Here is a 12816-nt window from a genome sequence, read left to right on the forward strand (position 1 = left end):
GCTACTGTTCCCCTGCACCGTAGTTGGGAAAAACACAGTCTGCATCAGATCATATGAATTTAGGAGATCTACCAACAGCCTTTTTCTTGCGCCATCGTATATATATTAATATTGAAGTCACCACAAATAACTAATTTGTGGTACTTCCTACAAAGTGAATCAAGAACCCTCTGTAGCTTGAGCAGAAGTGCTCTGAAGCCGGAGTTAGGGGACCTATAAACAAGAACAATTAGAAGTTTAGTTTCACTAAATTCAACTGCCCAATTCACGACATTGAAGTATCTGTTCAGTGCAGTGACGTAATACGTTTATGGACTCAAATGGAATACTGTTTTTAAGTACATAGCCACTCTCCCACCCTGCAAGCAACTCCTTGAGAAACAGCCAGCTAGTCTGTATCCTGGTAAAGGAAGCCTCTGAATTGTCAAATTATTTAAGTGGTGCTCTGATATACCAATGATTTCAGAGTCAACATCTATAAGCAGTTCACTAACTTCATCTCTAATACCTCTTATATTTTGATAAAATGTGCTAATTCCTTCTGTACTTGGAAACATTTCATCGTCAGAAGGTGAGCCCTTAGTTAGAGGGACTTCCTTTAAGCAGGCTTACGTATCAGCTGACTTCAATCTAAAAAGGGTGAAGCTCTAACACCAACTACTACAGGAATTTTTCCATGAGTGATCCCACCACCACCACCCATTATACCCACTACCCTGTCACTATAATCTCAGCCAGCCTCCCCTTCACATACCTATTGAGGTGCACGTCATGCCGAGTGAAACACGATCTACTGACGGATCCAACTGGCACCATTGAGATGTGACCCATACCCTCTGCCATCAGCGCCCTCCACAGCCACATGTTAATACGGCTGTTAGGCGCGTTAAAATGTTGCTGTGGAGGGCGCTGAAGAGGCCCATCATGACGCTGAAACAGTTGCACGAAATGCACATTATTGCCACCAGTTTGAGTAGCTATCTTTACCACGTCACCACCTACATCATATTCCCCGTCCCTATCACTACCTGATCCTCCTCCGTAAAATTCCTACATAACTTCCCTATGCTGTCAGTCACTTGAGCACTAGGCTTCACAATGCTGGTGACCTGGTACTCACTCCCCAACACTTCCTGCAACTGCTGGCCCACACCTCTACGATGAGAAGTACCTAGCAGCAGAACCTTCTACTTTCTGATATATTTTGCAACTAACCTAGGCCTCCTAATTGCTGAGGACTTCTGCATGTTCCCTACATCTACAGCTACACAAGGATCCTCTCCACTCAACTCTGACAGTTGGTCAAATCTATTGCATATATGCAAAGTATAACTGTCTGAAAACCTCCTCTTCCTAGCTGCGTTCTTGCCTACTGCCAGACCACTTCTCCATCTTCCTGTTATTTCCCCGGCGTCAAGCCCATGGATGCCTACCCAGATGGGCTTTAAACAAGGCAGACTGTGTAGTGTTCACCTCTGCTGTCACCGTTGACTCTCCCACACATGATGCCATCGATGTTGTGATTGAGCAGGTCACTACAAGGATCGTTTTAGTGCTGAAAATGCGATCCCACGTCCTCTGGGGTGCCCCCAGCGAAAGACAGTCCCTTGGTGGTCGCCGGAAGTCGCTGAGGCAATTAAAGAGCGTCGGCGAGTTCTACAGCGATATAACAGCACCGTTCCCTAGAGCACCTAATAGCCTTTAAGAGTCTCCATGCACGCGTTCGCCTCTTTATAAAACGACGGAAACAGGAGTGTTGGAGAGGTATGTGCCGACCATTGGGGGCCATACGTCACCATTCGAAGTCTAGACGAAGACCAGACGACTTTTTGGGTACCAGACCCCAACAAGGCGTTAACATCAATGACGTGCTCTCTACCGACGCAATCACGACTGTCGAGCACTTTGCTGAGCACTATGCTCGAGCCTCTGCGTCGGTGAATTACCCCCCAGCCTTTGCACCCTCAAAAGGCGGATGGAAAGGAAAGCCCTCTCGTTCACTACATGCCAAAGTGAACCCTATAACGCCCCATTTACAGAGTGGGAGCTCCTCTGCGCCCTTGCGCACTGCCCCGACACGGCTCCTGGGCCGGATCGATCCACAGTCAGATGATTAAAACACCTCTCGTCTGACGACAAGCGATATCTCCTTATCATCTTCAACTGGATCTGGTGCGATGGCGACTTTCTATCGCAATGGAGGGAGAGCATCATCATTTCTGTACCAGAACAGGTAAAAACCAGCTTGATGTGGATACCTATCGGCCCATCAGCCTCACCAACACCTGGTTGCCGTCTGTTTTCAAGTAAGTAAAGTATGCGACACGACCTGGCGACACCAACCATATCCTAGCCACTATGTATGAATGGAGTATCCGTGGCCTTCTCCCTATTTTCATCCATTACTTCTTGTCGCTCCGTACTTCCCGTGCCTCCCATAGTTCCCCTGTCTTTAGGAGAATGGCGTTCCGCAGGGTTCCGTATTGAGTGTATCTCTATTTTTAGTGACCATTAACGACCTAGCAGCAGCTGTAGGGTCGTCGGTTCCCCCTTCTCTGTATGCGGATGACTTCTGCATTTCGTATTGCTCCTCCAGTACTGGTGTTGCCGAGCGGCGCCTACAGGAAGCCATTCACAAGGTGCAGTCATGGGCTCTAGCCCACGGCTTCCAGTTTTAAGCTGTGAAGTCGTTTGTCATGCACTTCTGTCGGTGTCGTACCGTCCATCCAGAACCAGAATTTTAATGACGATCCACTCACTATAGTGCTGACATATGGATTCTTAGGACTGGTTTTCGACGTCCGATTGACTTGGCTACTTCACCTTCGTCAGCTTAAGCGAAAGTGCTGGCATCACCTCAATGCCCTCTGCTGTCTGAGCAACACCATTTGGGGTGTAGATCACTCTACGCTGCTGCAGCTCTACAGAGACCTTGTTCAATACCGCCTTGACTATGGGAGTCTGGTTTACGGTTCCGCGGCGCTCTCAGCGTTGCGTTTACTCGACTCAGTGCACCACTGTGGCGTTCGCCTAACGACGGGATCTTTTAGAACGAGTCCGGTGACCAGTGTCCTAGTTGAAGCAAGAGTCCCTCCATTGCCAATCCGACGTGCACAACTGCTGTCCAGTTATGTTCCACACATTCGCAGTTCTCCTAAGCATCCGAATGACCGCCTCCTTTTCCCACCCGCGACAGTTCATCTCCCGCATCGGTGGCCCAGGTCAGGGCACACTATCGCGATTTACGTGCGATCCCTTCTCTCCGAACTGGAGTCCTTCCCTTTACTACCTATACTTGAGATCCATTCACGTATACCTCCATGGTGTACACCTCGACCGAAGCTTTGTCTGGACCTTTTGCATGGCGCTAAGGACTCTGTTAACCCCGTCGCTCTCCGCTGTCACTTCCTCCCGATTCTTGACGTGTTCCGGGGCTCTGAAGTTCTTTATACCGACGGCTCGATGGCTGATGGTAATGTTGGCTTCGCCTAAGTCCACAGAGGCCATATTGAACAGCATTCCTTGCCCACTGGCTGCAGTGTATCCACTGCAGATCTTGTGGCCATATCTCAGGCACTTCAGTACATTCGTTCCTCTTCTGGTGAGTCCTTTCTCCTCTGTTCTGACTCCCTAAGGAGCTTAACATCCAGGAGTCCATCTCTGTCCTGGAATGGCCCAGTCGTTCCGTGGTGTTTGTGTGGACCCCAGGACACGTCGGAATTCCAGGCAACGAACTTGTTGACAGACTGGCCAAACAGGCTACGCGGAAACCGCTCCTAGAGATAGACATCTCTGAAACTAACCTGCGTTCTGTCTTACGCCGCAAGGTTTTTCGGCTTTGGGAAACCGATTGGCATAACAGTATGCACAACAAACTGCGTGTCATTAAGGAGACTACGAATGCGTGGAAGTCTTCCCTGCGGCCTTCTAGCAGGCAACCAGTTGTCCTTTGCGGGCTCCGTATTGGCCATACGTGGCTCACAGATGGTTACCTCCTCCGTCGCGAGGACCCACCTCAGTGTCGCTGTTGCTCCCAAGTAACAGTCGTCCACGTCTTGCTGGGCTGACCATTTTTAGCCGCTCTGCGGCAGGCTTTTAACTTTCCCAGCACCCTACCTTCGGTTTTGGGTGACAATGCCTCAACAGCAGCTTTAGTTTTACGTTTTATTCGTGAGGGTGGGTTTTATCATTTGATCTGATTTTTAGCGCATCTCCTTTGTCCCTCTGCGTCCTCCACCCTAGGACTTTTAGAGTGGAGGTTTTAATGTATTGCAGAGTGGCGTGCTTCTCCTTCTTTGTTCTCATGGTCAGCCAGCCATGGTAATCTGCTTTCTTGTTTTTAATCTCTTTTCCGTGTTTCTTGCGTCTCTGTGTGGTTTTCTTGTCCTGTTTTGTCCATTGTAGTGTTTGTTGTCCTTCTGTCGTTCTTCTGGTTCTTTCTTTCTCCTGTTACTGTGCCGCACGTCTTCTTTTTTCCCTTGGGTAATTGTTCGACTGGGAACAAGGGACCGATGACGTCGCAGTTTGTTCCCTTAGCCCCCCCCCCCCCTTTAAACCAAACAACCTTAATGCTTTAACGAATCTTGGGATTCAACTTGTGGTATCGATAGCAACGATTCCACGGCATAGGTTCTTAAGTTGGCACTACGAGTCACCGAGGACAGCGCACTCTAGCCGGAGCGGGAGAGCTCTACGAGCTCCACTCAAGTTTCAGTCCATTTGATGAAGAGCAGACGGCCGGGACACATAGCTTCAGATTGAGACTGTGCTCATCTGTATAAGTTATGTATGCCTCTGTACATATATGAGGCTCCAGTAAACCACTTTCACTTACGTGCAGTACCGACGTATTTTTCCTGTTCCTGCTCCTACCCACGCGCCGCCTTCCAGGACGGATACAAAACAACTTTTTAATTTTTCGAATCTTTAAAATGTTGGCTTCTAAAGTATTTTTCGTTATTCTAGGAGTATCATATCAGCTGATCTCCAAGATGCCGATACAGCTACTAAAACATTAAAAATTTTAATAATGTTTATTGTAAGTGAATGCTCACCTCTTTTTAACCTGGTAATGAGAGTCACAAAACAAGCACGATCGCTTAACCCGACCTTTCGCTATCGATAAGCAGGCACAAAGTAAGTGTAGCTAATCTCCACTGCTCAAGCCTCCTTCTGCGTAACAACTGAATGGAATGTCACTGCGAAGACATGAGCTTTAAACAAGCCCCCTAAAAGATATCTGAATGAAATACAAAGAATGTAAAACCTGCACATCCACGAAAAGGGGTAGTTGTGCATAATGTCAAAATAAAAAACTCAACCCAGTATATCCTATCAGGGAATAAAATTGTATAACAATTTTCGCAAGGAAATGCAAGAGGTTACTACAATACATCCATTCAAAAGCAGTTAAAATATTCTTCATAAGAAATGGTTACTACACAATCAAAGATTGCTTGGAGGACACTGAGTAGTGGTTCACAATGGAAGTGGATAACTGGAGCACACTGTCACATTCCAAAACATGAGCTCAGAACATACTGTCTTACAAGAAAATCGTGTCTCATATGCATGATAGTAATTTCTTGTCACTCTCCTGAGTTCAGTGAAACTTTCATCATGTCGAGACACCGACTCAGTTTGTCAGATGGACTGAGGAAAGGAGAGACAGACAAACGTAGAGCGTAGATGAATGTTTGTGTCTATGGAGTCAGTTTTCCGAACAGGCTGGAGTTCGTCCAAGACCGTAGCAAAATCTTCATCACCCAAATGTCATCAGAGGATGTCGTTGATGTATGCGGCGATGAGGAGCAAAATCATGTTTTATATTATATGTTATCAGAAGCTAATGGTATGTAAATCAAAGAAAATTGTATAATAGGGATCAAGCGAATTAGACAGTGCAGCTGTTAGGATAGTGACCTAATATTCGGTGGTATGGAGTTCGCTCTACGCGGTCATTCTTATTTGGGTTTCCTGTGGTTTTCCTAAATCAATTCAGGCAAAAGGTTCGCCAAAGGCTATGGCTGACCACCTGTCCCATCCTCACAGAGCGTACTTACGTATTTTGTGTATATTTACGTTCTGAGCTATTGTGTTTCATTCTATCAGCATGACAATTGCTATGTCGTTGCGAGATGATCCGTGGATGAATAAAAATTAAATAAAATAATAAAAATAAAAAACATAAAAAGGGTTCACAATATAGCCTCCGCTTATGGTGTGCTTCTTAATAAGCATCACACCAACTCGTGGCAAGCATGCGATTGGTATTTCATGGTGATCATCAATGGTTTAAATGAAATATTGATCTTTAAGTAAGTAATGCCTTTATTGTCGTGCACAAATCTACAGTTTGCGCTACATACAAGAGCATTACACAGCGACGCCGTATTGTTTCCACTGTGCGCCGTTCTTCCTCCTGAATTCGCCCTGTGGGTCGTACTGGCTCAGGACCCGCTGCCACTCATTCGGTCTGTTGTTGGACAGGTACGCCATGAACCTGAACACCTTCAGCTCGTCGTCGGTACAGCTGTTGCACCCTTTCTCCAATAGCCGCCACATGGTATCTGTCGACAGTAGATTGGTTTCATAAAGCATTGCGCACAGATAAAACAGTTACATCTCATATTGTTTTGTAGAACGTTGTCTCCGAAAACAACGGTTGCACATGAACATTAACTTTGACTACATTGATTGCTACACCAACCATATCAGACTCATTGTGTCACACTATCACATCCACTTGCCTTGTGCCTTGGAATGCTACTTAGTCTACATTTTTTTGGATAAAATGCGCTTAGTCAAAACCAAGTTACTGGATTTTCATAGCAATAGTGAATACTGAGTTTTAAGTACTTAATTTGAATATAACTGAAAGATATTGTAAAGTTTCTGAAAAGTGTACTGAAAAAAGTACATGTAGGGACTACGATCGTCAACAGTGACCGAGGAGTGGACATAAACTACGTTATTCTTATAAGGGTTATTTAACATACACTACTGTTCTCATAATCACAAAGAAATGTTTTTATTTGTAATGAATAGCCGTCCAATAAAGATCATGATCCACGCACAAATAATACGTGCAAACGAACTAGAAGTTACTAAAGTAATTGTGTGTGTGTGTGAGTTTGTAGAAAGAGGTGTTCATACCTACATATACAGAGTGAGTCGCGTAAGATGTAACACCCCCTTTATTCCGGGGGCGATTGCACGTATCGGCATGCGGTGTTCGGCGAATCATAGCGGCTTATGGGGCACATACTTTGGTACATGCACAATAGTCACAACGTTTATATTGACCGAGATAATGAGGCAAGTACATGTTTTTAAATGGGACGCTGTACTTTTCTTACCATCATTCGAACGCTCTGGGAAAGACGCGTATAGTGATGTAGCGCATGTTGCTATTGTGATTCAAACTTTGCTTAAAAGAGGGCGGATAAGGATTTACCTACGTAGCGTAGGCCGTGCCATACTGCAGAGAGCGCGGCAACTCGGCCCGCGGGTCGCGCGAGGCGTGTTGACAGTCTACAGCTGCTTTCGACCGCCGCGACCTTCAATCGTACAATATTTACCAGCGTCTTTTAAGCGAAGTTTGAATCACAATAGCAACATGCGTTACATCACTATACGCGTCTTTTCCAGAGCGTTCGGATGATGATAAAAAAAAGTACAGCGTCCCATTTAAAAACATGTACTTGCCTCATTATCTCGGTCAATATAAACGTTGTGATTATTGTGCATGTACCGAAGTATGTGCCCCATAGTCCGCTATGATTCGCCGAACACCGCTTGTCGATACGTGTCCCCGGAATAATGGGGGTGTCATATTTAACGTGACTCACCCTGTGTATCTCATCGTTCTGAAGAGAAGCGTGATATAAGCTGTAAATGGAACCATTTGTTTCGCACAAAACCTTCTTATTAAAACTTCAGTATAAAACTATTCAGGACAATACGACCCATCTCACCAGCGAATTAGTGGAATTGTGTACGCAGGAGAACAATATCATTTCCATTAACTTTTGTTCAGGCTCTACGATTGTCGTACATCAGTGATAATATTTTAGTAAATGGTTAGAAGTCTGGGTATAACCTATGAATTATACTGATTTCAGGGTCTTAAATAAAACTCTGACAACTAGAAGTTACTTATTCTAAGTGACGGTAGTTTGTCAGTGGAGAGTGGAAACTTTCTAACTCAAAAGTTATTGAAGAAGTGCGAGAATTTTGGTATAATACCTAAGACGGATTGAAGAATAATATGAAGAATAAGTACACAAGATATTGGAGCTGAAGGAGCTCTTGCAAGATTATCTCTGGTACCTATAATACTAATATTTGGAAGTCTTTTTATTTTTTAATAAGATGTCTGAAGAGAAACTTAGCTTGGATCACAAGAGATGGTAGGGAAAAAGAACTAGAAATAGTTTATACATTGCCCCATGGAAGGCTGATAAAAAACTGCATGATACGTAAAGTACAAAATAAAAATATTCTGGAAAGAAATAGCGAGAAAAGAATCGTGCCGAAACTGTTACTAAAACAAAGCTTAAGACAAGTCGAATAACTAATAACTAAGAGTACAAACTCCTAAGATAATTTGTTAGATCCAGAGGCCGGCCTCGCACTCTCGTTCTTCCGAGAAGTCTCTTAACATATGCCATACGAGTTTAGCTTTATAGAATCCAAGAACGTTTGAAATACAAATCATCAGATTATTAACAAGCTGAATTAATCCAGCCACAGCCACGGACTTGCCCCAGTACTTTGGCCTAATATAATGGGTGTGTGCATTCCGTTCTTCCATTATTGAAATTTTTTAGCGTCATTGTAGAATGAACAAAGCACCAGACGAACCCACAATGCTCTTATCTAAACTACAAGATCATTGACGTTCAAATAACGTGGGAACAATGACTTTTATAACAAACACACCGAGAAAAGTGGCGAAATGGTTAGCACACTGGTCTCGCTTCGGGGGAACGAAGGTTCAAGTGCCCGTCCGACCATCCTGATTTAGGACTGCCGAAAGAGGACAACGCTGGTGCACGTACAAGTGTGTTTCGGAGCACACCGTTCGTAGTACATTGCTGAACAAAGAGCTCCACAACAGATCGCACCTATATGTTCACATATTGACCCAACGACGTCAATTACGATTGCAGTGGGCACGGTACCATCGGGATTCGACCTTCGATCAATGGAAAAGTGTGGGCTCTTCGAGTGAATAGCATTTCTGCTACGGTAGGTCCATGGACGCCTCCATAAACGCCGTCATCGAGGTGAACGGCGGCTCGAAACGTGTAGCGTCTCACGGACGCAGGCTGGTGGGGCACGTATTATGCTGTGGGAGATATTCTGCTGCTCTTGTATGGAACCTTCGGCGGTAATCGAAGAGACGCTGACAGCTGCGAACCGCCTGCAATCCCTTCGGGCTTGATGTCTTTCCCCACGGCGATGTCATCTTTCAGCAGTATAAGTGTCTGTGCCTAGGAACTAAGACCTTGTTAGAGTGCTTTGAGGAGCATTATAGCGAACTCTCCATGTCTCTGCGACCAAATTCTCCTGCTGTAATTCCTACGGAAAATCTCATCAATGCATTGCTCAAGAATGGTTATTCGTTCACTGAGGAGAAAGAAGCGTTAACGACACCGCGTTGGATCGTAGGGATGCTCAAGTACGGGGGAAATAAATAATTTTCCTGACTTTCATTAAGGAAGTTAGTGAATGCATAGTAAAAATCGTGAGAAAGCGGAATATTGCGGTAATATACAAACCGACCCGGAAGATACAAAATGGCCTAAAATCGGCTAAGGATGCTCGTCATCCGCTGGAAAAACCAGAAATTTATAGGATTACGTGTAGACGTGAGGAATGGGTTTTACTAAATGAATGGTCAAAAAACGATTAGAAGAGCACAACATAGTTGTAGAAGGGGGAGAGTGACAGATCAGCTTTTGCGGAACATGCTTTGCAACCAGTAGAACACCACATTCGTTTTGATAGGGCTCAAGTACTGGGACGCACAAAAGGACACCACGAAAGGTTATACGGAGAGGCTGAAGAGACTGTAAAACACCTGGAATTTTAATTGGAGGGGAGAGGGCGTGAAACTGAATGACACCTGGATTTTGGTGCTGAAGAAGATGAGTACCAGTCTTCCACCATGGTATGGTAGCAACAACGGACAGCGGTTGTTGACAACGGCCAATTACACTCGCGCTTTCAGAACATGTGACGTCACACCACTGTGCGGAAGCATGCGGAAGCGGAATTTCACTGTTGTTAGTAGCGAGCCATGATGTGAATCGGACATTCAAAGTAGCTACGATCCCCCTTGAAAGTTTTCTCCTCAGATGGGGACGAAACGTTGGGTTTTAAGATGAAATCCATTCGACCCCTCTATAATAACGTAGAACATATTATTAATTGTGAATCCTATGCAACTTGTGTGGGTCGCTATAGTGCGCCACCACCGCGTACGAAAATCATCGGTCAATTTTTTATGAGAATTACATGACTTATGCGTAAACATCTAATACCGCATACATCCACAAACCTACCAACAAACTGTAGTATCCCTGGTAAGCAGAATCAGTGATGTATTTCGTTCCAAAGACGGACGAACAAGCTACTAAGCAGGTGTTTCAGCTCATCTGTGTGTGATTCCTACTACCTGATCAGCGATGAAGAGATTGAAGTAATGTATGAAGAGATAGAAGAAATCATACAGATCATTAAAGAAAACGAAAAGTTGTCTAGAAGGAATTGAGACCAGATAGTAGCTTTTCCCTCATATTATTCAAAGTATATTTTGCACTAGTTTTGAAGATCAGAGATAAATCTGGAAGGGAAAATAAATCTCAGTGAGAAGAAATAAAAACCTTAGGGTTTACTGGCGACTTATATCAATTGAAAAGAAGTTATAAGACTAACGTCCACGAATGTAAAACAAGGCTAATGGAGTTGAGACGAATTAAAGCAGGTGATGCTGAAGGAATTAGATTAGCAAGTAGGGGATGAGTTTTTTTGATGTTCTGGACAGTAAAATAACTGAAGACGGCAATACAGTGAAGATATGAAAAATAGACTGACAGTAGCAGGAAGGCGTTTGTATGTTAATATATAGTATCAGTTTAAGCGTTAGAAAGTATTTTCACAAAGTATTTGTCTCAAGGGTAGCTTTGACTGTGAGTGAAACGTGAACGACAAACACTGCAGGTAAGAGAATAAAAGTTTTTCAAATGTGTTACTGCAGAGGAATTCTGATTATTAGATGGGTAGATTGGATAACTAATGGCAGGTACGGAATCGAATTGGAGAAAAAAAAAGAAAGGCATTAATGGCATATCTTGACCAAACGAAGGGCTCCACTGATACATCACAGTCGGCCGGAGTGGCCGAGGGGTTCTAGGCGCTACAGTCTGGAACCGCACGACCACTACGGTCGCAGGTTCGAATCCTGCCTCGGGCATGGATGTGTGTGATGTCCTTAGGTTAGTTAGGTTTAAGTAGTTCTAAGTTCTAAGGGACTGATGACCTCAGAAGTTAAGTCCCATAGTGCTCAGAGCCATTTGAACCATTTGATACATCACATCCTAAACGCATACAGGAATTTTGTTGTGGACGGAAGTGTGGGGGAGTAAAATTTGTGGAAGTTCCGAATATAGTAAGAGGGTTGAAATAAATGTAGGTTATAGTAGCTACATAGAGATAAAGAAATTTGCACAGTATAGACCAGGGTGAAGACTTGCACCAGTTTTCTAACTGAGGTCCACAATACATCAATATATGAGGCAGTTGGAGAAGAGAACTCACATTTAATGGTGACTGTGTTGGAGCCGCAGACTTGATAGTCATCGCTGCCAAAGATGCAGCGCATGGTGTCCTGGAAGGCGGCCTCGTCCCGCATCGGAGAGTCGACGTCGAGCACCGCCGGGGCGGCGAAACTGGCGGAGACCATCTCCGCGCAGACGGCGAGCAGAGCGCCTGCGAAGGCCAGGGCGATGTGAAGACGCGCCATCGTGACCGCTGTCTGAGCGGGCCAGGGGTCTGCGCCTCTTATAGTGGCCACCAGACGTCCTTGAGGCGCGCTCTGAGGTTGACGTAGTAAGCCGCGCGGGAGGAGGCGGAACGAATGTAGCACCCCGACTTCCTGTCGCAGAGCTCGTTACTTGCTGTGCTTCGTCTTACGTCAAAGCAACGTTGCGTACGTGATGTGTTAATCATAGTCCGTTCCTACCTCGGACCGCTCCAGATAGCATGCCTGTTATCTCTGTTGCAAATGGACGAGACTGCAGTAGAACTATAGAAAACCTGTACACTTATCGTAAGTGACGTGGTAAATTCAGCAGGACATTTGCCAAGATTTTACCTGCTCCGAAGGGTTGGGTCCCTTGTCTACCAACCCCCCTCCACCTCTTCCTCCTCCTTACCCGCATTTAGTAACTCCACTTTAGTGGCACAGGCATAAATAACATTACCGTCGCTGTCGCGCGGTAAAGGTACTTACTGAGCCTTTCCGCTGGTTTACCTAACATAGGACCAGAATGTCTTTGGATTTTCCGTCACATTTCTAGACAGAGTATCGTTGTGGAAACTATTAAATGCATCTCGCATTGAAATCCGCACCAAATTTCGAGCCTCAGTAAAACTTCGCCAATCTTGGAGATTTTGCCTTCGTGTAATTTATACTTCCCTTTTTCGGTGCTCCTGAAGCAGCTTTCTGTCGCGTTTTGTGTACCACGGGGTATCAGTTCCGTCTCTTATTAATTTATTTGGTACGAATCTCTCGAGTGCTGTTGATAC

General features: G+C 44.9%; 1 protein-coding gene across 1 annotated transcript; it reads right to left on the minus strand.

The window, feature by feature from the left end:
- Positions 1-6312: 6312 nt before the first annotated feature.
- LOC126272726 (ejaculatory bulb-specific protein 3-like) lies at positions 6313-12039 on the minus strand. Its single transcript, XM_049975782.1, has 2 exons — positions 11827-12039; positions 6313-6569 (listed from the first exon to the last, which is right to left on the minus strand). Exons 1-2 carry the CDS (start codon positions 12029-12031, stop codon positions 6376-6378), a joined length of 399 nt encoding a protein of 132 aa, XP_049831739.1. The 5' UTR covers positions 12032-12039; the 3' UTR covers positions 6313-6375.
- Between the last annotated feature and the right edge of the window lie 777 nt (positions 12040-12816).

This window comes from Schistocerca gregaria, chromosome 5 (genome assembly GCF_023897955.1).
Source record: "Schistocerca gregaria isolate iqSchGreg1 chromosome 5, iqSchGreg1.2, whole genome shotgun sequence".
NCBI lineage: Eukaryota > Metazoa > Arthropoda > Insecta > Orthoptera > Acrididae > Schistocerca > Schistocerca gregaria.